The sequence below is a fragment of the Anser anser genome (genome assembly GCF_964211835.1).
Source record: "Anser anser genome assembly, chromosome: 2".
In the NCBI taxonomy this organism is placed as follows: Eukaryota; Metazoa; Chordata; class Aves; order Anseriformes; family Anatidae; genus Anser; species Anser anser.
In genome coordinates, this window is record NC_139721.1 from 97,313,467 (window position 1) to 97,334,976 (window position 21,510).

Below are 21,510 nucleotides of genomic sequence, written 5' to 3' on the forward strand. Positions count from 1 at the left end.
TTAAAACTGGTTTCCTAAGGAAACAAGGCTGAAACAATTCTGTCTGTCCCTCCTCTGGGGGGGGGGAGGGGGAGGGGAGGCGGGAAGAAAGGGTGATTCCAATTAAGTTTATAAATAAAGACAGGATGTTAACAAAATTAAATGTATACAGATTTTGTGAATGTAGGCAGCCTAATATAGGAGGTAGAGACTCTATGCCTTCCTTGATGGAAAAATTGCAGCACGACTTTGTTCTCTTTTGTATTAGTTAATCATCAATGTAGAGAACTCTCATCACAACATATAAACTGGTAAGTGACCAGCCTTCATAGATTCTGCTACTTAGGCAGTGTATCTCTTTTTGATGCCCCCTTCAGGACATGCTCTTGAGGAATTGTACCTAAATTTGAACATACTGCTTGTTTTGTTGTGTTATAGAGTAATGCCCTGGTCCTCAGTAAACCCAGCATGAGTTGGATGTGTTAGTGAGCTTGTTCCTTGAGCCCAGGAAGTGAGGCTAATTTCTCAACACAGAGAGTTTTGTGGACCTCGCATGGTCTTCTTTGCTTTAATTACAAGGGTTTATGCAGTTGTTTCATCCGTCATAATCTCCTGGTTTTTCTTTTTCATTTTTCTTCTAATAATAATAATAAAAAGGTAAATTCAGATTATACCAGAGGGGGTAGAATTAACTTTAATTGTGTTGCATGTGCTATAATCTCATATAATAGTTCATATGCATTATATATATACATATATATGTGATGGTTTAAAGCTCTTCCAGTCCCTGGCACTTGGATGACTACACAGGCCTGTTAGGAGGTTCACCATAACCCTTCAAACAGGACCACGCCTAGACATGTCTAAAGTTCTTTGGTATCCGTGTGGCACACTAATATAAAGTCTGTTGAACAGATAGTAAGTCTGTTTTCTGTCTTTCTTCTTAAGAAGGGAACCCAGCTTTTGTAAAATCTGGGTTCCATATGCAGAGCCAGCTATGAAGTCTTTCCTTTCACAGGAAAAGCCTGCATCAGTGTCCTCAAGTTTTATCGGTTCTGTTATGTCTCTTATGTCTCCTCCTCCCCCCGGCAGATTCAAAGTACCAGTGCTTCGTCATGGCTGCCTCCTCTTCACCAGACAATAATACAAAAGCTCCATGTCCCTGCTACCTGTTAACAAACAGAGGCTCAGGGATAAAAGTGACGGGTGAGTTGTGAGAACCGAGGTAAACAGACTAGGGAATGACCACAGCTTCTGGTGTCAGCCGTACGAGTCAATGGAGAAAATGTGACTGAGTTATGGACAGCTTATTAGTAGAGCCCACTTTGGCTGCAAAAGCATTTGTTGCAATCCTTCCCACTTGATTTATAGCTCTGAGGAGGGGTTATTTTAAGATACCAAGAACTCAGGCCAAGGAATATGGTTAACTGCTGAAATGACCCTGTCTTTGCTAGGTCATGTATGGCATGTTTCCTGCGGATGGCTGAGCTAAGTTCACCAGTAACTCGGGGTGTTAGCAAAGCTCCAGCTAAACAGCTGCTTGAGAAACTAACACGGTGACATGCCAGAGGCACAGCAGTGCAGGATGATCATTGCTTGTTAACTCCTCTGGGGACTGAAAATGGTGATGTTTCAGTCTTATCCCAAAGCTTGTGTGCTCTGAGAGGGACCTGGCTTTCCACAGCAGAAATTGTTTTGCTCTTATAAAATGAAAGAAAAATAAATGTAAAGAGGAAAGTGAGAACTAAAGTGGGTTACAGATGTCAAAGGCTGTAGGCTTCCAGTGATGGCTGTGAGATAGCACTCAGATGACTTAGCCAGTCATCTTGAATAAAATGAGGATTGTTTTGTTTAGAGAAATACAAGAAAAAGATGGCTTTTAAAAGGGCTAACCCTTCCCTTCTTTTGCTTCATGTATGACCTCTCTTCACTATCCCTGTAGCCCAAGTAGTTCTCAGTTATGCTTCAGAAGGACTTACAGTTTGTGTCTTTTTGATTCTCGATTTGCTGTCAAAGCTCTCTCATTCCCATGACAATTGGTTTTCCAGCATTCAGCATGGTGCAGCTTTAACAACACACAGTCTTGCCAACAGAATAAATAATAAAAATAAAAACAAAAGAAAGAGGCATACAGAAGAAATCCTGCCTGGCAGTGTCTGCTTCTCCAGCCCCCATCACTGGCATCTACTCTGTTATCAGTGGGACAGGTAAATTCCACCTGTAACTCCACCATCATCGGTATTGAAAGCACCAACCCACAACAGACACAAATTTGCTGGCAAAAGGGCACAGTCTACAGAAAAGAAAAACCAAGGCTACATGTTATTCAAAGCTGTATAAATTCAGCTGATAGTGCAGGAGAGCAGCAAAATACCGGTGACCATTGTGCTGTGCTTGTGACTGCAGTCTGTACCCATTCAGTCTTCCAGTGCTGAGGTCGCACATTAGAGACGAATCAGTCACTGTAGATTAGCACGTGTCATCCATTTTAGTGACAGCAGAACTAAGTAATACTCCCTTTCCTGCAGCAGTCAGTGGCTTCTCTAAAGACATTTCCAAATTCAATTGTTGTTTGGTTAATTCCTCTTCTCTTATATCATACTGCAAACTGGACAGCTGCCTCAGCTGGTGTCTGAATCTTCAATAGAGATGAGGTCAGAAAAACTATTTTTCAACATTTAGCAGAAATCTACTGGAACTGTCAATTTTAGAAAGCTGATGGCAAGCTGTTTGACAGATGCCAAGTGGTAAGAGCCCAAATATACTATTGGGAATGTTTATTTGTGGGCATAATCTACCCTGTCAAATTGAAGAAAAGGATGCCATGCAGGTTGGAAATATTAAGCGACAGATTTCATGTGGCCTTTCTTTTGCTGAGAACTTGAGTGCACGTTAAAAGTATAACTGCACTTCCCAGTCCTTAGAAACACATCAGTGCAAAAGGCTCGGTACCTTGTAAAATGAACTTAAGAAAGGGTTCAAATATTGGCTGCTTTGATAACAAAAATATTTAAAAAGCTCTCTTAAATCTGACCTAATTGAATACGATAGTGTCATCAGCTTTTAGGGAGCACCAACACCAGCTTTAAGAATAGACTCTATCTTCTTTGTGAAAGCTCAGACAGCCTACAAATCAAGCTGTCTTCTGAATGCCCTGTTTTATAAGCACCACTAATACCAGCTCTCTGTATGGCGCTTTTAATCAGCGGGCTCCAGAGCCCCTTATACAGCAGGCTGTTGGCATCGCGTGCATTTTTGGCAACAGGCAAAGCACGGGAGCCATTGCAAACCTGGGCTAGAGCTGAAGACTGCTAAATCCCACTCTTCTGTTCTGGTTACCATCTCACACTGATCGAGAGTGAACACAGCACTGCCAAAGAAGGATGGAAACATCACCTGAGGTATGAAACTGTTATGATGGCTGTAAAAGTTAACTGTGCTTAAACCACTTTGTTCTCCCAGCAAGTAGTTCAAGCCCTGGGACTTAGCGCCAAATCTCCTTGCTCTCAGTCTTTTGGTCTTAATTTTCTTTTCGTTATGAAGTGCCAGGTATGCCTTTTTTTTCTTTTTCTTTCTTTCTTTCTTTTTTTTTTTTTTTTATCTAGGATTAACCTTGTTTTTCCCTTTTTGATATGAAATACCTGTTTCAAAATACTCACTAAATTAAGCTCAGGCTTTCCCCCACTCTGTTATCTTCCTTTCAGTGCCAGCCTCGGTTTTACTCTCTGCTTAGTAAATCCTCATAATTTATTCTCGTAGGCTGAAGGGAATTTTCTTCTCAAGTCTCATTTATTCTGGGCCTTTTTAGGTTATCCATGCTAATCATGGTGAACAGTTTTTAGTATTTTGTGTACAATATAAACAGTGCTTTCCATAGGATCATTTACATCTAAGTGTTTCAAACCTGAGAGACCAGGGTTGTCTTAGAAAGTACATGCACCTATAGCATTCCTGGTTCTAGAAAGAAAAAAATATTAAGGCACTGTTTCTTGCACTGTGCTTTGGCAGCTGCCTTTAAAATTGAAAGATGTAAGACAAAGTTCTGTTCTCTATACTTGCTAAAGAACTTCTTTAAAAGAAAGAGGAATATGGACCTTTGTGTATAAGAAGAGGCTATGCCGTGGGCTTTTAAACAACACTCATTTCACAATTTGCTAGACCTTAGCTTTTGGTCACATCCTTAACTTGCTGAAAATTGACAACATAAAACACATTTTTTACTTGAAATATATTATTCCAATTTATTTAAAAAAAAAAAAAAGATTACCACTACTGGGAAATGTTTCAATTAATAAGAGATCTATTGCTTGATCATTTTTTATTTTTTTCTTATTTTGATTTCCACATGCAGCTGGCATTACAATGCATGGCTTTGGGCTGGTTTTCATTATTCTCTTCCTCAAAAAAATATCTCTTCAAGAGGAGAGGAAAAAAAAAATCATGTACCTAACGCTAAATTTAAGAGGATACTGTGGAGTCAAAGTAGGAATTCACTGGGCTAGGTTTAGAGCAGATTTTAGCAGTGGGTAGGGGTGAAATCGTACTCTGTGCTCTCTTGTCTGACAGGCAGGGAAGCTAATCAACAGAGTCAGGGCTGCTCTGGCTACTACTGAGCATCAGCTATGTTGTGGTGGGATTTGACTGTGTGGGTAATTATACAAGCACAGAAAAGCTTGGAGTCTGCATGGAGGCAGGTGTAGGTGAGCAGTGGGAGCTCAGTGACGTGGTTCTTGTCCCCTGATGGTTCCTTCTGCTCTGCAGTTCTCAAAAAGCTTCCCAGGTATCCTCCTAATGGTGGCCCAAAAGAGAACATCGGGCTGCTAATATAGTGCAATCCCTGTGCAACACTGTCATCAAAATATGTCTAAAACTGTGATTTTACTAATACCTGTGGTTTATAAGAAGTGGTCTCTCTTTTTTTTTTTTTCTTCCTGGAAGGGGGCTGTTTTCACACCTTTTTACTTCCTAGTGTTTTTTATCCCTAAAATATCCAATATGCATTCTCTTCTATATTCTATGGTTATATTTATTGGTTATTTACTTAGGATGTACAGCAAGCTATTATTCTATCCGTTGAATTACATTTGCTTCATTCGTGTTTTATATGAATGTAACACCAGTCAGGAACTTGTCAACTTTTGCAAATCTTTCTAGTATCTCAGAAAAAAAACACAACTCAACTTTGTATTCTGTAAGAAGGCTTGAGGCTAACACCTCCTTATTTACTCTTCTTTAGACATATTTTAAACTAACAAATTCAGGCACTAGAAAGCTATAAATATTCTTCCTTAGTAAAAAAAAAAAACACATTCATCTATATTATATATGAACCATCATAATCTCATGTCAGTCATAGCAAAATGTTGTGTTAGTTTCTGGGTCACCCAGAAGTCGGATTTTCATTGCCATGATTGTTCTTGCTAAAAGGTTTCATGTAGACCACAAATACAGTACTACAGTCAACAAGTTAAGCCCTAAAAACCTGCATAAAAATCCCTGGCAGGCTTGGTGAAGTTGAATTGAAGTAATGGTTCATACTCTTCTCTTATCCACACTAAAGGAATTGTTCACTTTAGCAGGGGCAGATTTTCACCTCTGATTGTCTGCAAGTTGATGGGGACCTACCTGTTTTTTAGGAATGTTTTATGGTACAAATTACAGGTTGATTGGTTTCCTTGCTTTGATATAAGTAATGGAACCAAGCTGGATTGTTCTCCAGACCTGTGCGGACAGGGCAGGAAGTGCTCAGCTTGTACACTTGTCTTCACACCAATGAAATGAAAACAGTTTTGGTGCCAAGCTTCCAGCAAAGCTTACGCTGAGAATTACACAAACTTGTGAATTGCTTTCCCCCAACATTATTTACGACCAAGTTATTTCAAATAAGCCCAGTTTCCCCCTAGAAGCTTAGCCATTGCCAGATAAATCAGCAGTGTGTTATGGGTACTGAAATATGTTTTTCAAGCCCTAATCCTAAATACTTTCAAAATCGCGGGCCTTAGCACTGTACGCTTAAAATATATATATATCATTTTAGTGCCAGAACACCCCAATCCTGTTCCCCATACTGCTAAAATAAGCAAAAACGATGCCTTTCACTGTGCTGTGGTGTGGGAATGCTTTTCCCTGTGTCCTTACAGTGTGGTAAGAAGCCAGAAATATCTGGCCATCCTGCCTGCTGTGCCTCATCGGCCTGGCACCGCAGCCCTATCTCTGTGCGTTGGGTTTTTGCGACCATCACAGCAGCACTTCAGACAGCAGAAGGCTTCTGGAGCCATTCCTTGGTGACAGCAGTGCTGCTCCCAGCCCGTGCAACGTGCTTCATCACAACATGCTTAATATGATCTGCGAGATTTGGAAATCACAACGCTTCTTCTCGCTTTCTGAGTTCACCAGGCCAAAAACGAAATCTTCTGTATTATCCAGTCATCTCCTTGTTTTCTCACTCTTTATTCTTTGGAAACCAATATTTTCTTTTACCTTTACCAGCACAAAATAAGCATGCCTCACTGGGCAAAAACTGAAAAGCTTATGCTAGTGAGGTTTTTTTGGAAAATGGCTGATAGTCTTTTTTTAATTCTTTCTACGGCCAGCCCTCAAAGCAAAACTCGTTGTCTTTGGGCGTATTCCTGCTGCTGTATATTCAGAGAGGGGAAATATGCAGAGGTCAGCAGTTTCAAAGGCACTCTCTAATTTTAGGTTCTTAGCTTTAGATATTTTGGGACAAAACTTTGGACACAACAAAAGAAGTGTCAAGGAGCTATAAATCTAGATGAAGTAAGTAGCACCCAAGACATCTCAAGCTAGAGACCCAAAATCAGAGACACTTCTATTTAGAAGAAAAGAAGAAGAGAAAAAAAGTTTGCCTTAACATTTGCCAGAAAATGTTTTTCTTAGTCCTTGAGGTTTTTATCCTTCCCCACGCTTCCCGCTATTCCTGTTTTCATATCGCCGTTACAGGCAACCCTGAAATTCTTCTACCAGTCCAAGGCCTGCAATAGTCAAGGGAAAAAAAATTACCAGTTCTCTTAATGTGCATGTGATCATCTTAAGATCGATTGCTGTGCAGTCTGATTTTTTTAAACCAAAAAAAGTAGGCTCCTTGAAACTTTATTTAGCTGAATTTGCTCTAAAGAATTCTAATTGGCAATATATTATTAACTTCTTGTAAATGTGCAGTTTTCACAAAAAAAAAAGTGTAAAAAAAAGACCTTTATATTCCAATTATATAGGAAGGTTATAAATATGCTGATTTATTAAATAATTCTGAAATTGAAAATTAAATATGAAATGTGAAAAAAAATAAGATAGCGGGAAAGAAAATGGAATGAAAAGTTTTGCAAAAAATCTGTTACCATAAGATATATGTGTGTGTTTGTGTATATGTATATATACATATATATATATATTATTTTTTCCAAGAGCTGGAGTACGATTTCCGAGCAGTCCTGGTGTGCAGTCACATTGCTCAGTAGCCAGAGGTTTGCTTCAAGCAGTGAAGGGTTGCGGGGCTGTTCTCCAGGTGCCTGCAGAAGCTCGGTTTCTGAAAGGCCCCAGGAGCTGGTCGGAGGAGAGGGAACCCTCGCAGCCTTCCAGGCTGCCGGGAGCTGCTTTTCCATCTCCTAGCAGAGAGTCGGCAACGAGCTCAGTCCTCTCTCTGGGACAGACAAACAGATGTACATACATCGGTCAGGATATGGTAGCTTCAGTGAAACTTCACGAGCTAGGAGAGATTTTCAGAAGCCCCAGCAAACAGCTTCCACATCACTGACGTACAGTTTAACGTCTTTAAGATGCACACTTAACCCAAAAGTCCTGTCTTCCAGTAAGATTTTGGCCCGAAGCGCTGGTTTCAGCTTACGGTGAACTCGGGCTGTGGCAGAAGGCGGGCTGCTTGCAGCACTGGGTGGAAAGCAGCTGAGGAAAGCATCGGCAGGCAAGTTCAAGTCTGGGGGGCTGCACGCCTGTGCCTCTAGCTGCATCTACCTGTGCACACGCATTTTGTATCCTGAATAATACTCCCATCCGCTAAGTAAGCGTTTTGAGATTGTGAAGAGCATCGTGAAACGCTTTTCGTGTAAAGACATTGAAAAGGCTTTTCGTGCACAGAAATCATGTGAGCATCCTTTTGCAAACCACCGAAATCCGCTCCCCTGCTGTGAAGTATCTGGGCTGGAAAGAGAAAACGTTGCACTCTGATTTCGTATTTTGTTATTTTTATGTTCAAGGCGCGTAAAGGAGCTTCTCCGAGCCTCTCCATCCCTCCACCGCCAGCCTTTGGGCTCAGCCCTGCGGCGGAGCTCAAGGCGGTGTCCAGCCGGCGGGGTACCCCTGCCGGGGTGGGAGGAACAATTTCCTCGGGTCCTCTCAGGCCGGGAAAACGGGTTTCAATCCGATTTTCCCCGCTTTCCCGGCGGCTGCGTGGTCCCGCAGCACCCGAGTCGGCTTCTGGGGGCTGTTCCAACCCGGACCCAAATCTGCCTTGCTTTCGTCTGCGTGGAAATGTCATGCTCTCAGCGAGGGCCAGGCTTATAGGGGAAGCCCACAGCAGGTTTTCAGGGGATGTGGAGCGGCAGGGGAAGGGCGTGAAAGTGTCACGGAGCCCGGCTCCCACGCGTGTGCCTGCGGTCGCAGCGTCGGTAAGCTTGCAGGGGAATCGGGTTTGCTTTATGGCTGCTGCTTGGGGTTTAGGGGCGTTTGGTGATCCCCCTGGCCGGGGGACCCCGTGTGTCTGTGTATACGCGTGTCCGTGTGCCGCTCCGCCCGGCCGGTCGCGCTCTCCGAGGACAAAGCCGTCTCCCCCTCCGGAGAGCAGCAGCCCGCAAAGTGTGAATAATTTTCAGCGAGGAGTTACACTAAGTGGGAAAGCTTTTAGCACATTATCCGCTGGCAATTGGACTATAATCTAATTGTGAGCCCTCGGGTCTTAATAGAGCCTTTCTCTTTCCGCCGGCGGATTTGCATCTGGGAGATACCTAATGGGCTTAAAATGCCTGGCATTTTGCTCCGGTAAGCCCCCTTCTCGGGGCGGGTGACATTGGGATGTTTTTGCCCTGAGATGGGATCGCGGTTACCTGGGCATCCGCGGCTTCTTTCGTTGGGGGCATGGCGAGAAGCGGCGCTGGCAAAGGGCTTGCTGCGGGGCCAGGGGGAGAAGAGCCGGGGCGAGTCCTGCGGGGGGAGCCCCGCATGCAGCACGCTCGGGGGGCGAAGGAGGAGGCAGAGGGTGAGCCGGGAGCTGCCAGTGCCGCTGAGCCGGGCGGTCCCGCAGAGATCGCGCTCTTGCGACGGTGGCCGAGGGAATAAACCGCGTTTTTTTACCCGGAACGAGCTGTTTGCATGGAAATGAAAAGGGAAAAAGAAAAAGAAAAAAAAAAAAGAAAAAAGAGGAAAAGAAAAAGAAAAAAGGGAAAAGGAAAAAGGAAACCCAAGCATCAATAAGCAGGAACTGCCTGAAGCGGTGCCGGGCGGGTGCGTGCGGATTTCTGCTCCCCGTGGCTCCTTCTCGCCGGGATTTTGGGAAGGGAGAAGGGAAAGGGCCGGGAGGAAGCGGTGCTAATCGTACCGACGGGCTGAGGTTGCCGCTTTTGCTTTCCAGGGATGAGGGAGACCTTTCGGGGGGGGGGGGGGGGGGCTCCCCAAAACCCGCCGGTGGAAGCAAGATCTCGCCCTGGTGAAAACCCCTCACTAGGCGGGCGCAGAGAGGTGTGCAGTGACCTCCCGCTGTTTTGGCGTTGCTTTGGGGCTTTTTTTGTTTTGTTTTGTTTGTTTGTTTGCTTTTCCAGAACAAACGCAAAGGAGGGGGAAAAAAGGAAAAAAAAAGTGCTTCCAAGAGACGGGACGCAACAGAGGGCGAGGGGCAGCGAAATGGCTCTGCCGTGCCAAGCTGCCAAACACCTGCATTTGCTGCGGAGAAAAGCAGCTTCCGCAATTAGGGCCAAGCAGCACCTCAATTAATGGGGTTCGCAGAGGGCTTGTACCTCGACCCCCTCGCGACCCCGGATCCCCGCGTGTCCCTGATCGTCCCTGGCCGGGAGGGGGGTGCCGGAGCCGAGCCCCTTGGGCTGCCCACGGGAGGGGGTCGGGGGTCGGGGGTATGTTCTGCACGTCCCGACCAGGCTCATTTCCCTATCGGAGGCGGAGCGAGGGCAAAAGCAAGAAAATTAAAGTTCTCGTGGGGCAGAGGGAAAGCTTGCCCGAGGAAAAATAGCCGCTTTCTCTCCCTCGTGGATGGCCCTCGTTTAAAATAAAACAAAACGAAGCCCCCCCGCGGGTTTTACTTGTAGGGTCCAAGCGGGGACCCGCCAGCCCCCCGGCCGGCCCTGTCCCAGGAGGGGGGGAAAGGCAGACTTCTGGCGTTTCTTTGTCGGGTGCTTGGCTGCGGGTTAGTGGGAGAACCCAAGGGCAATGGGGCATCGCCCCGGCGGGCTGATGCGCACCCTCCCGTGCCTTCCTCGGCAGCCCGGAGGGACGGGACCCCCGCGACCCCCGCCCGGGAGACGCCGGGCTGCTGGAGGGTGCCTTTCTTTTTTCTTTTTGGGGGGTTATTTTTTATGAAATGGGTACGGGTGCCCCGCTTGCTGCAGGATATCGCTACAGCCAGCTAATTTCTCCGGGAACCGGGCAGGCTTCTCGCTCCTTTCGGAGCGCTGAGTGCAGCTGCAATCCCGGGCTGAACCCGAGGAGCTGCTCCTCCGTGCTCCCAATTTAAGGACAGAATTTGGGGGAACCAGAGCCGCGGAGACCCGCCGTGCCCCAGTACCCCAAAACCCCTCAGGTCTGCTCCCTTTGGAGCTGGGGGAGCACTTTGGGGACAAATTCTCGCCTGCTCTTGGGTCGTTTTAGAGGGCAAACCTTTTCAGACCTCTTATTCGAAGCACTTTAGTTAAATTCCCCGGTTTTTTTTTTGTTTGTTTGTTTTTTTGGTTGTTGGGTTTCTGTCGTTATTTGCGGGTGGATGCTTACAGGACGCGTTTAAAGGAGCACCGGGCTGCGGTGCGGGAAAACCAAAGTCAAGTGCGGGGGCTGGCAGCGGGGAGCGGGGCTGGCTCCCCCCGGGGGGCCTGCCGCCCCCTGCCCACCCCACGGCGAGGCGGGCAGAGCCTAGCCTTCCCTTCCCTTCCCTTCCCTTCCCTTCCCTTCCCTTCCCTTCCCTTCCCTTCCCTTCCCTTCCCTTCCCTTCCCTTCCCTTCCCTTCCCTTCCCTTCCCTTCCCTTCCCTTCCCTTCCCCTCCCCTCCCTGCTCTTCTTCTTCTTCCTCCTCCTCCTCCTCCTCCTCCTCCTCCGCCCCCAGCTCCGCGGCCGCGGCCCTTGACGTGTCCCGGCGCCGATTGGCCGCCGCCCGATAGGATCTCGGCGGCCCCCGCGTTAAGGCGGGGGAGAGCGGGGCCGGGGGCGCACAGAGCCACTGCTGCTGCGACGAGGGGACACGAGGGGACACGAGGGGACCCGACGGAGCCACCCGGCCGGCCGCGGGCCATGGAGTACACGGCGCCCCCCAAGCCGCAGCTCTCCTCGCGGGCCAACGCCTTCTCCATCGCAGCCCTCATGGCGAGCGGCAGCCCCAAGGAGAAGGAGCCGGCCGAGAGCACCATCAAGCCGCTGGGTGAGCGAGCGGGGCCGGGAGCAGGTGGGGAGCAGGCTGCGGAGCCCCCCATCCTGCCTGTGGGAGCCCCCTCCCCGCGGCCGGCAGCCCGGACCCCCCTTCCCAAAGCTCCGGCAGCCCCGGGACGTTGTCCCAGCGCCCCCAGCCCTGCTGCCCCCTGCTGAAGCCCCCCTCCGCCCGAAAAGCGACCCACCGGCTCCGCGGGTTGTTCATCAGCCCCCGCAGCTCGTACACTAACCCCCCAAGGTAGCCGCGGTCCTCCTCGCTGCTACGAAACAGGGCTCTCCCACGTTTACTGCAAATAACTCACGCTTTTAAAAAGCCAGGTAGGAGGGACGCCGGCGCTGTGCCCGGCTGCACAAAACTTGCTGCTCGGTGTAGGCTCGGGGAGGCACTTTTAGGCTGTAACATCCTGGAGGATTTTTACGGTAACTCCTCGCGCTTTTCGGGTAAGCGATTCGGCTTCTATTCTGTTTTCCTATTTCTATTTTTTTCCTATTTTCTCTTTAAAAAAAGTTAGCATCTCCTCTCTCCTCCAATTTCTGCGGCTTGTGGTCCTTGCACGCATCCAAGAGTTCGCAGAAAACTACAAAAAAAAAAAAAAGGCACCAACTTTTCAGGGAGCCAATGCCCAAGCTCACTTTCGGGCTTGAAGGAAGTTAGGAAAAGCAAATCTCTACGTGCCCGCTCCCCCTCACCACCTCGCTCGATAGACTTCGCATATTCCGGGGATGCATTGCAAACTTTTTTCTTTCGTCTAGGCGACAGTGTAGGCCGGACATATTATAGTCTGCCTGTTTGACATATTTGCACGGTCTCGCGTTAAACGTGGCTACTTTTGCTCTTTTCTTTTCTCTCTCTCTCTCTTTTTTTTTGAAAACGCTCGTTTAGTTACTTTTTGAAATAAAAACCAAACTAAATTCCCGCGCTATTCAATTAGAAACCCAAGCGAAACCAGTGCCTGTATCTCGGCTACTATAAACTGGAGATTTGGGCAAAAATATTAAATTTTTGCGCGGCCGTCTGCGGAGCCGCCTCCCCCCAGCTCCCTGCAGTACTGCCCGGCTCCCCGCGGCGGGCTCTTCCCAGCTGGTTTCTGGGGGGTGGGTGGATGGATGGATGCGGGGCTGGGGGACATCTCCCCAAATCACCACCCCAGTTTTAATCAGGAGCGCGGCTGTGCGGGGTCGCAGGGGACCCAGCCGAGCCATAAACGGCTGGTGGGAAAGAGCTCCTTGTCGGCATCCCCCGCTGAACGCCCTCCCTCTCCATCTCTTCCCCCCCGACCCCCGCAGAGCAATTCGTTGAGAAATCCTCCTGCGCCCAGCCTCTGAGCGACCTGTCCAGCCTGGACCCCCACGGGGATTTCAGCAGCAGCCCTTCGTCCCTGTGCACCGAGCCCCTCATCCCCACCACACCCATCATCCCCAGCGAGGAGATGGCCAAAATCTCCTGCAGTCTGGAGACCAAGGAGCTGTGGGACAAGTTCCACGAGCTGGGCACCGAGATGATCATCACCAAGTCAGGGAGGTAAGGCTGGGCGAGCCCCCGGTCGGCTTTCCGAAAACGGCGTTGCAGGGGGGGAAAGCCGAGAAAAAGAAATTATTTTTTTTAAAATAGTAATAGTGCGGGGGCGGAGAGGGGCAGGAAAAAGAACGAAGCACCCCAAAGCCCGGTTTTGGTGGTGGATCAGGGGGGTGAAAGCGGTCGGCTCGACCCTGCGCCCGGCGTTTTGTGCGGTGCGGTGCGGTGCCGCCGACCCCTCGGCAGGGACCAACCGGCTCCTGGGCGAGCTGAGAGCAAACTGGGGGTTCCCGGCGCCCGGGCAGAGGTTTGGGTTTGCCCAGATTTTTCAGGAACGCAGCCCGGGGCGGGCAGCAGCAGCGCCGAGGAGAAAAACTCCGCTGTGCGGACACGGGAAATGCGCGGTGGAGGAGAAAGCCCTTCGGGTCTTTCCCCCTTTTCTCGTTTGCAAGAGATGTGCGAAAGATTCCCAGACAAATTTCTCGGCAGCTCAAACCGTTCGGTTTCTCCAGCAAGGCTTTTTGGGGCTGCGGCAGCCAAACGCCGTCTGGAGGAGCCGGGCGGCTTGTCGGGTTTTGTAAGCCCTGAAGTTCCTTGTTCCGAAAGTACTTTCTGAGGATTTTTCTAACTAGCCGGATCCGACAGTATTCGAAAAAAAAAAAAACCCACGAATAAGATCGGCAGTTTGAAGCTCGATTTTTAAAGCTGTTTAAAGTTGTTTAGCCTTAGTTCTGGTTTACGGCAAAACATTATGCTTTAAGAAATCTGAATTTCGTCAAAATTTAAGTGCCGAAGGGAAAGCTTTGTTTTGAAAATGCCTCTCAGAAATATTGTGAGCTGGCTAAAAGAAGGTGCATCTAAAATTAGTGAGAATATTAATTGAAAGATTTCTCTAGCCCTAGTATGTGTCTCATAAAAAAAATCAAAATCAGCTTTTCTTTGGTGCAACAGTTTTTTGAAGTCTTTGTGTGCTGATATCTAACAGGCAAAAATACATTTCTCCTTTCCTTTTCCACTTTCACCATTTTTCCTTTTGCTTCAAAGAAATCGTTTTGATTTCAAGCTGCTCTTTCTGTGTATATTACAGAGACTGAGGATGTGATTTCTGTCACGCTGAAGCAGAATCAATAGATGCTTTCATTTTTTCCAGGTGGTTTAAATAGAACTCTTATTTGTAGCAGTTTTTTGAAGCCCTCTTATCTCTGTTCTCCTTCCACGTATTTATTTTGTGATTTGCCTTTATTTCAGGAGAATGTTTCCCACGATCAGGGTTTCTTTCTCAGGAGTGGATCCTGAAGCCAAGTACATTGTGCTAATGGATATAGTTCCTGTGGACAATAAAAGATATAGATATGCCTACCACAGGTCTTCCTGGTTAGTGGCTGGAAAAGCTGACCCTCCACTCCCTGCAAGGTTTGTAGATTTTAAAGCTGGTCTTTCTTTTCTTCTCTTTACTTTTTTTTTTTTCTTTCAAGGAATACCTGCTATTATTCTTTCCATGCTGCTTGCAAACAGTGCTCTGAGAGCTTGAGTCTGTGTCCAACAAATTTGATTGCAAAACTCTGGTTAATTTCTGTGCTGCAGAGTCGGGCCTCATCTCTGCTTGAGGTTTGATTTATACTGAATATTCAAAGGCATACAGGATTTGGCTAAAGGCTCTTTTATGTACGTATGTATTTTTAAATGAAATTTGCCTCAAAAAAAAAAATAAAAAAAAGAAAACCAAACACACACACATTGATTTGTCTCTTGGTTCTGCCCTCCCTGATGCATTTTGACCTCATATAATTTAAAGCAACCCAAATCCAAGCAGAAATACTATGCTATAGTGCAGCACTGTTTATGCTTAAATTATATTATTTCTTGGAAAATGTATCCAATGTTTAGTAACCAATAATTTGATTCTTGCTTTTAGTCATCTCTTATACAACAGGCAAGGTATGGATCAGTTCTACAGCACAGAGGGTTTTTTTGTTGAGGAACCGTGAAATTTTCTGAGACCTTAGGGAGGGGAAAAGAAAAACCCCAACAACTAAGCTTGTTTTCTAGACAGAAACACCTTTTCTACACAGGAAGAAAATGCTGTAGAAAACTCATTTCCCAGATCATTCCCTTGCTGTCATTAATGACTGACTCCTTTCGGCGTAGGGAAGCGGAGGCTTGCAGCACCAGGCTGCACGGCAGGAGGGCACTTCAGCGCAGACCCCCACTTCATCACGCTCAGCACAGCACTTCAATACGTACTTAAGTCCCCAAGCCCAGTAAGACCGAAGCACATGTCTCACGGCTTTGCTGAGTCAGAGCTGGAGATATGGAAATAAAGTGGATGCCTCTCTGGCTTCTGGAGTGCGGAGAGCTCAGCACAGGCACACAGATCAGCTCCAGGTGGCTTAGCCCGGGGTTAAGATCTTGCTTATTACAGAGACAGAAATTAGAAGTAAGAGAAGGAATGGCAGCATGGTTTATTTTTATTTTTATGTGTGATTGCAGGAACCAAATCCTGCATGTTTCCTCAGAGAAACAGCTCTACTGAAATCTTGCTGACTGCTGATCTCTGGAAGGCGGCTCAGGGAAGTAAACAGAAAGTGCATGCATAGAAGCTGTTATTAAAGACAGCAACCTAGGAGTTATGTCGGCTTTGTTTTCGTGGCCAAAAACTTCGTCTTGCGATGTGGTTGACGTCTAAGGGCTTCATTTGAAGTATTATAATGGACACTGATCAAACCCCAAAGAGTATAGATGGATCCTGTTCTGGTGTGTTATAAATTACAGTCAAAATGAGTCAGCATCAAAAGAGAAAATAAGGGAAGGAGAGAAATAGTTTCGGGGCAGGGTCATCCCTTTAGTATTTGTCTGTTCAAGTGCTTTTTTGGGGTACGCTTAGTAAGGCTGCTGATCCACACACTGCCTGGCATAGAATAATTCAGTGGAGAAATATTTCCAAGAACGTAAGACAAGAGATTGATCCTTTGAAATAACTAGCAACTGCCCTACTAGCTGCTGTGGAGCTGGGGTCAAACCTTATTGGAATTGAATATTAATTATCACTGTGCTGTGGTAGCTCTGTAAGTTCCCTGTTGGGTCAGTGCCCCTCTGTGCAAATGTGTATCTCTGCTGTGTATCCCCTTTCATTTTCAGGATGCTTAGCCAAAAGACTATTGATCATGACACAGGCAGGGATTATTTTTTCTCTGTATGAATTACACTTACATAGGTGTATATGCACTTTCTGCCTCTTACATTATTTGGTAAGAAAAGGTTGTCAAGAGGTAGAGCGCACCAGTGTTTGCGATACTGGTGTTGCTTCTGGAGTGTTAATGCCTCTTTTGAGGTGGGAGGCCTTGATCCTCCTCAAGTATCTTGAAAGGGGTTTGGTCCTTCTCCAGCATCAGGAGCCCTTTGTGCGGTTATCGCTCACACTCTCTTCTCTGCATGCTTAGTGCCTGGCTGGTGGGACCGAGGTGCTTCCTCCCCACGCGCATCGCTGCCGGCATCCACATAGGCACAACGGCGTCTGTGGAATTATCCAGGAGTCACATTTTGCATGGGTGTAAGACTTTGCAGGATCAAACCCGTTAGCTGCTTTGCTCTTTCTATTATACAAATAACTTTCAACGCCAAGACAACTTTTCTCGAAATTAAAAAGTATTCTGTGATTCTGTTTGAAAGATTAGCCCTTTAGGGAACTCACTGCAAAAAGCAGTTTTATCCCTGTCTTCCTGCTGTCAACATTTCGGACAAGTTTATGTTGCAACGAACACTCAAATAAAAATACTTTTCAGAGAGTCTTTTGTAAATCTTCTAAAGTGCTATCTGGAAATAGAATTCCTATGTGATATTTTATGTTTGTTCTTCCAAATTACTAAGGCTGTAAGAAAAAAATGTCAGTTTAATAAGTTTCAGCATGTACCTTTATTCACTCTTCTTCCTTTTTTACCTCCTTTCTTTCACTCACAATTTTTTTTAATTTTTTTTCCTCCCCACTTTATTTGGCTACAGTAGCCTGCTTGTAATCATTTATTTAATGAAATGGCAGTGTTTGGATGCTTACAGAGCACTATAAGGAGGAAAGTTTTAAAAAGTATTACGTTTTGAAAATTATCTATTAAGGTAGTTAAAAGAAGTGTACTTAGCAGCTTTAGGACTTGTAGGACCAGGCCAGCTGTTAAACTAAACAGGAGGAGAGCGATGCAGCGTTCCAAAACTTGCAAGAGGGAAGCTGTACCCAAACCTGGGCTATATCATGAAACACGAAATAGCACGGACCAAATTCACATCCAAATATGGCTCCTAAAGCCTTTGTGGATTCGAGTGAGCAACCCTTTGCATCTGGCTGGCTGTAGGCAGCAGAGCTGGTGCTTGCTTCTGGGGTTGTTTCGTGTGTGGTACTGGAATGTGCATGTTTATTTCTCTGCTCCAGTCTCATCAGCTTCTTCTGCTTGGGAGGGCAATAGATTCAGTTTTGCACCCTTTTCTCCAGGGTGCTGGAGATCAAGCTGTAGGAGAAGTGCACAGGGAGTTGTACTTAGCCAGGTAGAATCACCCTTCACAGTGGGCAGGCAGCATATCAATACAGAAAGGCAAGGTCTATTAATACATTTATGTAACCAATATTCAGGTGCCAGTCTTTCAGTGACTTTCCTGTTAGCTTGCTGCCAGTATCCAGGCAATTTGTAATTTGAAAGCTGTGCCAAGCATTAACTGCATATGGTGTAAAACAATTGTGCTCAGTTTTAGACAAATGAAGATCTTTACTCACTCCCCAAGTGCATATTTGAAATAGTTTGGCTTTTTGGTCCCAATTAGCCAAACCTTGCTGAGCCTGACACTCTGTGATCACAGTAAACAGTATTAGCTATCCAGACATTCAAAATTAGGAGTCAGGCTCCAAAAAAAAAAATCACAAGGCTGGCTGAAAAGCTTCAGAGGCTGGAAGCAATACAGCTAGGATTGTTTTTTCTTTGCCTTCAGTAATTTGAGGCTTTAAAAATTCAAGTTTTTACAGTTTTCAACAGGAAGGCAAAGTTGATTTTCACGAAAGCTCTTAGGTTTTCAGATGCATCATAATTTTTCATGAGCCTTGCACTATAATTGAGGGAGTCAGTAGCAGTGAGGTTCCCTATATGTTAGGATCCCTGGCACAGCATCCCTCCTGTGGATGCAGCTGTACCAGCCAAGCTGTGCTTTGGATCAATAGAAGGAAAATGTCCTGCCCATCTGAAGTGAGCCATGCTGGTAAAACTTCCTTATCATTAGCAGGACTGTGGCTTGGGGATTCTGCTGGCAGAAACAACAAGCCCAGGATCAAATCTCTTTCCTCTTTGAGCAACGGAGCTGTGCTCCTGAGGGACTTTAGCTGGGCCGTGCCTCGATTAGGGACCAGTGTGGTCTATCAGAGAGTTACGCCTCATCTTCTAGCGGTTTTTCCATTCTTCTTTTGCCTAACCAAAATCATACTTCAATGAAAAAAAAACAAATAAATTCTCTCTCTAACCCAGCATCTCAGCACTGCCCCACTGCCTGATGGAAGAAATCTCTCAGTGTGGCCAAATACATCACCCGGAGAGAGGGAGCCAGGCTCTCAGCGGATGGTAATGCACACCAACAGAAGCAGAACGAGTCTAGTTTGCTCTAGCTGGAACTCTACTTCAGTGCTTAATTCACGATCTTGAAAGCACATTTGAGTTATATAATTTTCAGCAATATGTTATTCCTATAAAAACATTGTTCTTAAATAGCCCAGTACTTTGTAATTAGTCTAGTCATAGTGTATATATCATTCTATCTACATGTCTTCCAAGCTTCCTTTTCTTCTGCTTAATTTCCCAGGTTGTGGGTTGCTAATTACGGAGCTGCAATTAATTTTTTCATGTCAGACCACTGTGCTGGACTGCAGCCTTCCACCTCTTATAAACACACGTCACCACAGCCAACGTGTGATCGAGTGCAGGTTAAAATCATTATCACGGCTTAATGTTACATATAAAGAAAAATGCATTTTTATCTGCATTCCCCCATTATCTCTCTAATGACACCATGTTTTTTCTCTCGGAGCTGTAGTCATTGTTATTTTAAGTGCTTGTTAGTACAGCTGTGGGGAAGGACATGATCAATTTTTCATTTGGGAAAAGACACAACAGTGAATGTTAGTTAATGTATCCATTTTAGATAACTAGATAAAATAATAGCTATGGCTAGAGAGCAATCGAGCACTTGGACACAGAATTCTTCATTATGTTCCAGTGAATTAAACAAGTCAAGTCGTCTGCTTTACTGTCTTTCATTAATGGCCATATTTCAGGCGTTCATTCATTTGGGGAGACGGCATGTTTCTTGTTCGACTAACAGGCCTATATTATCCAGAGCTCTCAGGAAATCCACTGCTGTGAAACCATTGCACATCCCGAGAGCAAAATCTTATGGGCTTCGCCACCTTGTGTGGAGGTGGTGCCTGCCCTCCAGCCGTGGGGTGAAGTTTTGATGTGCCGGCCTTTTCCCTGTGTCCTTCAGGCTGTACGTGCACCCAGACTCACCGTTCACGGGCGAGCAATTGCTGAAGCAGATGGTGTCATTCGAAAAAGTGAAGCTCACGAACAACGAGCTGGATCAGCACGGCCACGTGAGTAGCACTCCTGGTGGGAAAGGGTCAAGAGAAATCACAATCTGCTGTCACATCCAGCGGGGAAAGGCTCAGGGTGGAGTCGAGCATCAAAGGGAGGGAGAGGAGGGAGGGGGGGTGAGCTTTGTGTTGTGCTTCTGCCTTCGCTTTGCTGTGACTAGGCAGCATGCTTTGCCACACACACTGGCTAGCAGGCTCGCATGCTTTTCCCTGTGTGCTTGGAAGCTCCTTCTCATTGCAGGCCACCTATTAGGGTTGGGCTCTTTGACTTCCAGACTCAACACAGAGTGGGCATGGAGTCAGCAGAAAAGTCTAATGGGACACCACAGCAAGGGCTATGGGACTATAAAAAACGTGCCTAAGCAGCCCTTGAAATAACAGAGGGATGTCAGAAAGTCAAAGTGCAACAGGGTGGGCTTGGGCCCCTGCAGGAAACTGGTCCCAGCTCTCGCTGGTACCAAGCTGGTGTCACAAGCCCCGGGGCTGGAGGCTGGTAAACGGGCTTGCAGGCTGAGGACGGGAGAGTTAAAAAGAAAGAGCGTAACTGCAGGGTCGGTAAATGAGGTGTCATGAAGGGAGGGCTCATTTTGAGCTCTGAAGTGTGGCGGGGGGGTAACTAACCTGTAAAGCAGAGTAATTATGATATATGCGGTGTCAGCAAGCCCCCCCATAGCGGGCTGCTTATTGCTTTTTCTGGCTGTTTGAGGCAGTGGCTGTTTGCCTAAGCTAGGTTCGGTGCAAAAGCTTCTCATCTGAGAGGGAATTTTTGCTCATTTCAGGACATAAAAATTGAACCATAGCCATTTTCATTTAAAATACCTCCTAGTAATAAACAGATAGTAAGAAAGAGAGAGAGAAAGAAAGAGAGAGAGAAAGAAAGAGAGAGAGAAAGAAAGAGAGAGAGAAAGAAAGAGAGAGAGAAAGAAAGAGAGAGAGAAAGAAAGAGAGAAAGAAAGAGAGAGAAAAAGAAAAAGAGAAAGAAAGAAAGGAAAGAAGGAAGGAAAAAGGAAGGAAAGAAAGAGAAAAAAGGAGAAAGAGAAAGCAAGCTCAAACTAGATGTCTATGTGCTATTCTTTTGTAAAGGTCTGTCTACGGATACATTTTTCTTGAATCCAGTTCCCACAACTGCTCCCTTCCTGACTAGCAAAGGCTGTCTTTTTTTTTTCCTCTCTCTTATTTCATAATCTGTAGAAGGGCAAAGCTGAAGATTTGTGGGCTCTATCACCGAGTGATGATAGAGCAGTATACGTGCGCATTTAAAAAGGAGCATTTTTCATCATAACAGGGGCCATGTGTGCCTCTAATAAAAGGCTCGCAGCACACTAGTTAGGAGCAGTGCAGTTCCCAGAAGCCCAGATGAACATAAAAAAGAAGTCGGTCTGAGAAGCTGTCGGGAACAGGGACATGTGACAGAGCGAGATGTGAGTGTTTCACATGCAGGCAGTGAGAGAATGCGGATGAGATGCGGGCCCCTTGGTTAACTTTCCAAGAAGTGGCGGAGGTGGAACACATTCTTTACATGGAGGCTTTGGATGGCTGAAGTCGATGGAAAGTTTTGCATGTTCAGTTAAGAATAAGCCCCGAAGGCTTGATGCTGTGTTGAGATTTGCGTGACAGATGTTACACCGTCGCAGAGCACTCCCTTTTAAGTGTTTTGTGGTGTTTTGTGTTCCAAATGAGAATGTCAGGTTTTATGTGCTGCCTTAGTGTAGCTGTGTAAATATCATCGCTGTGTGCTCTATAGAATGAAGGAGCAAATTCCTTCTCTGAAGCCTTTAAAGAGA

At 46.2% G+C, this 21,510-nt stretch overlaps 1 protein-coding gene across 2 annotated transcripts in view; it reads left to right on the plus strand.

Annotated features, from left to right (window-relative positions):
- The first annotated feature begins 75 nt into the window (after positions 1-75).
- Positions 76-21,510, plus strand: part of TBX20 (T-box transcription factor 20) — a 50,560-nt gene continuing 29,125 nt past the window's right edge. The window contains exons 1-8 of one of the 2 annotated variants that reach the window (XM_083822093.1): positions 76-290; positions 1,072-1,185; positions 3,245-3,380; positions 7,402-11,583; positions 12,879-13,113; positions 14,356-14,520; positions 18,606-18,698; positions 19,618-19,726. In XM_083822093.1, the coding sequence (XP_083678219.1) occupies positions 11,457-11,583; positions 12,879-13,113; positions 14,356-14,520; positions 18,606-18,698; positions 19,618-19,726 (729 nt within the window). In that variant the 5' untranslated portion in view covers positions 76-290; positions 1,072-1,185; positions 3,245-3,380; positions 7,402-11,456. The remainder of the gene's footprint in view (positions 291-1,071; positions 1,186-3,244; positions 3,381-7,401; positions 11,584-12,878; positions 13,114-14,355; positions 14,521-18,605; positions 18,699-19,617; positions 19,727-21,510) is intronic. The other variant, XM_083822094.1, reaches the window with a different exon arrangement.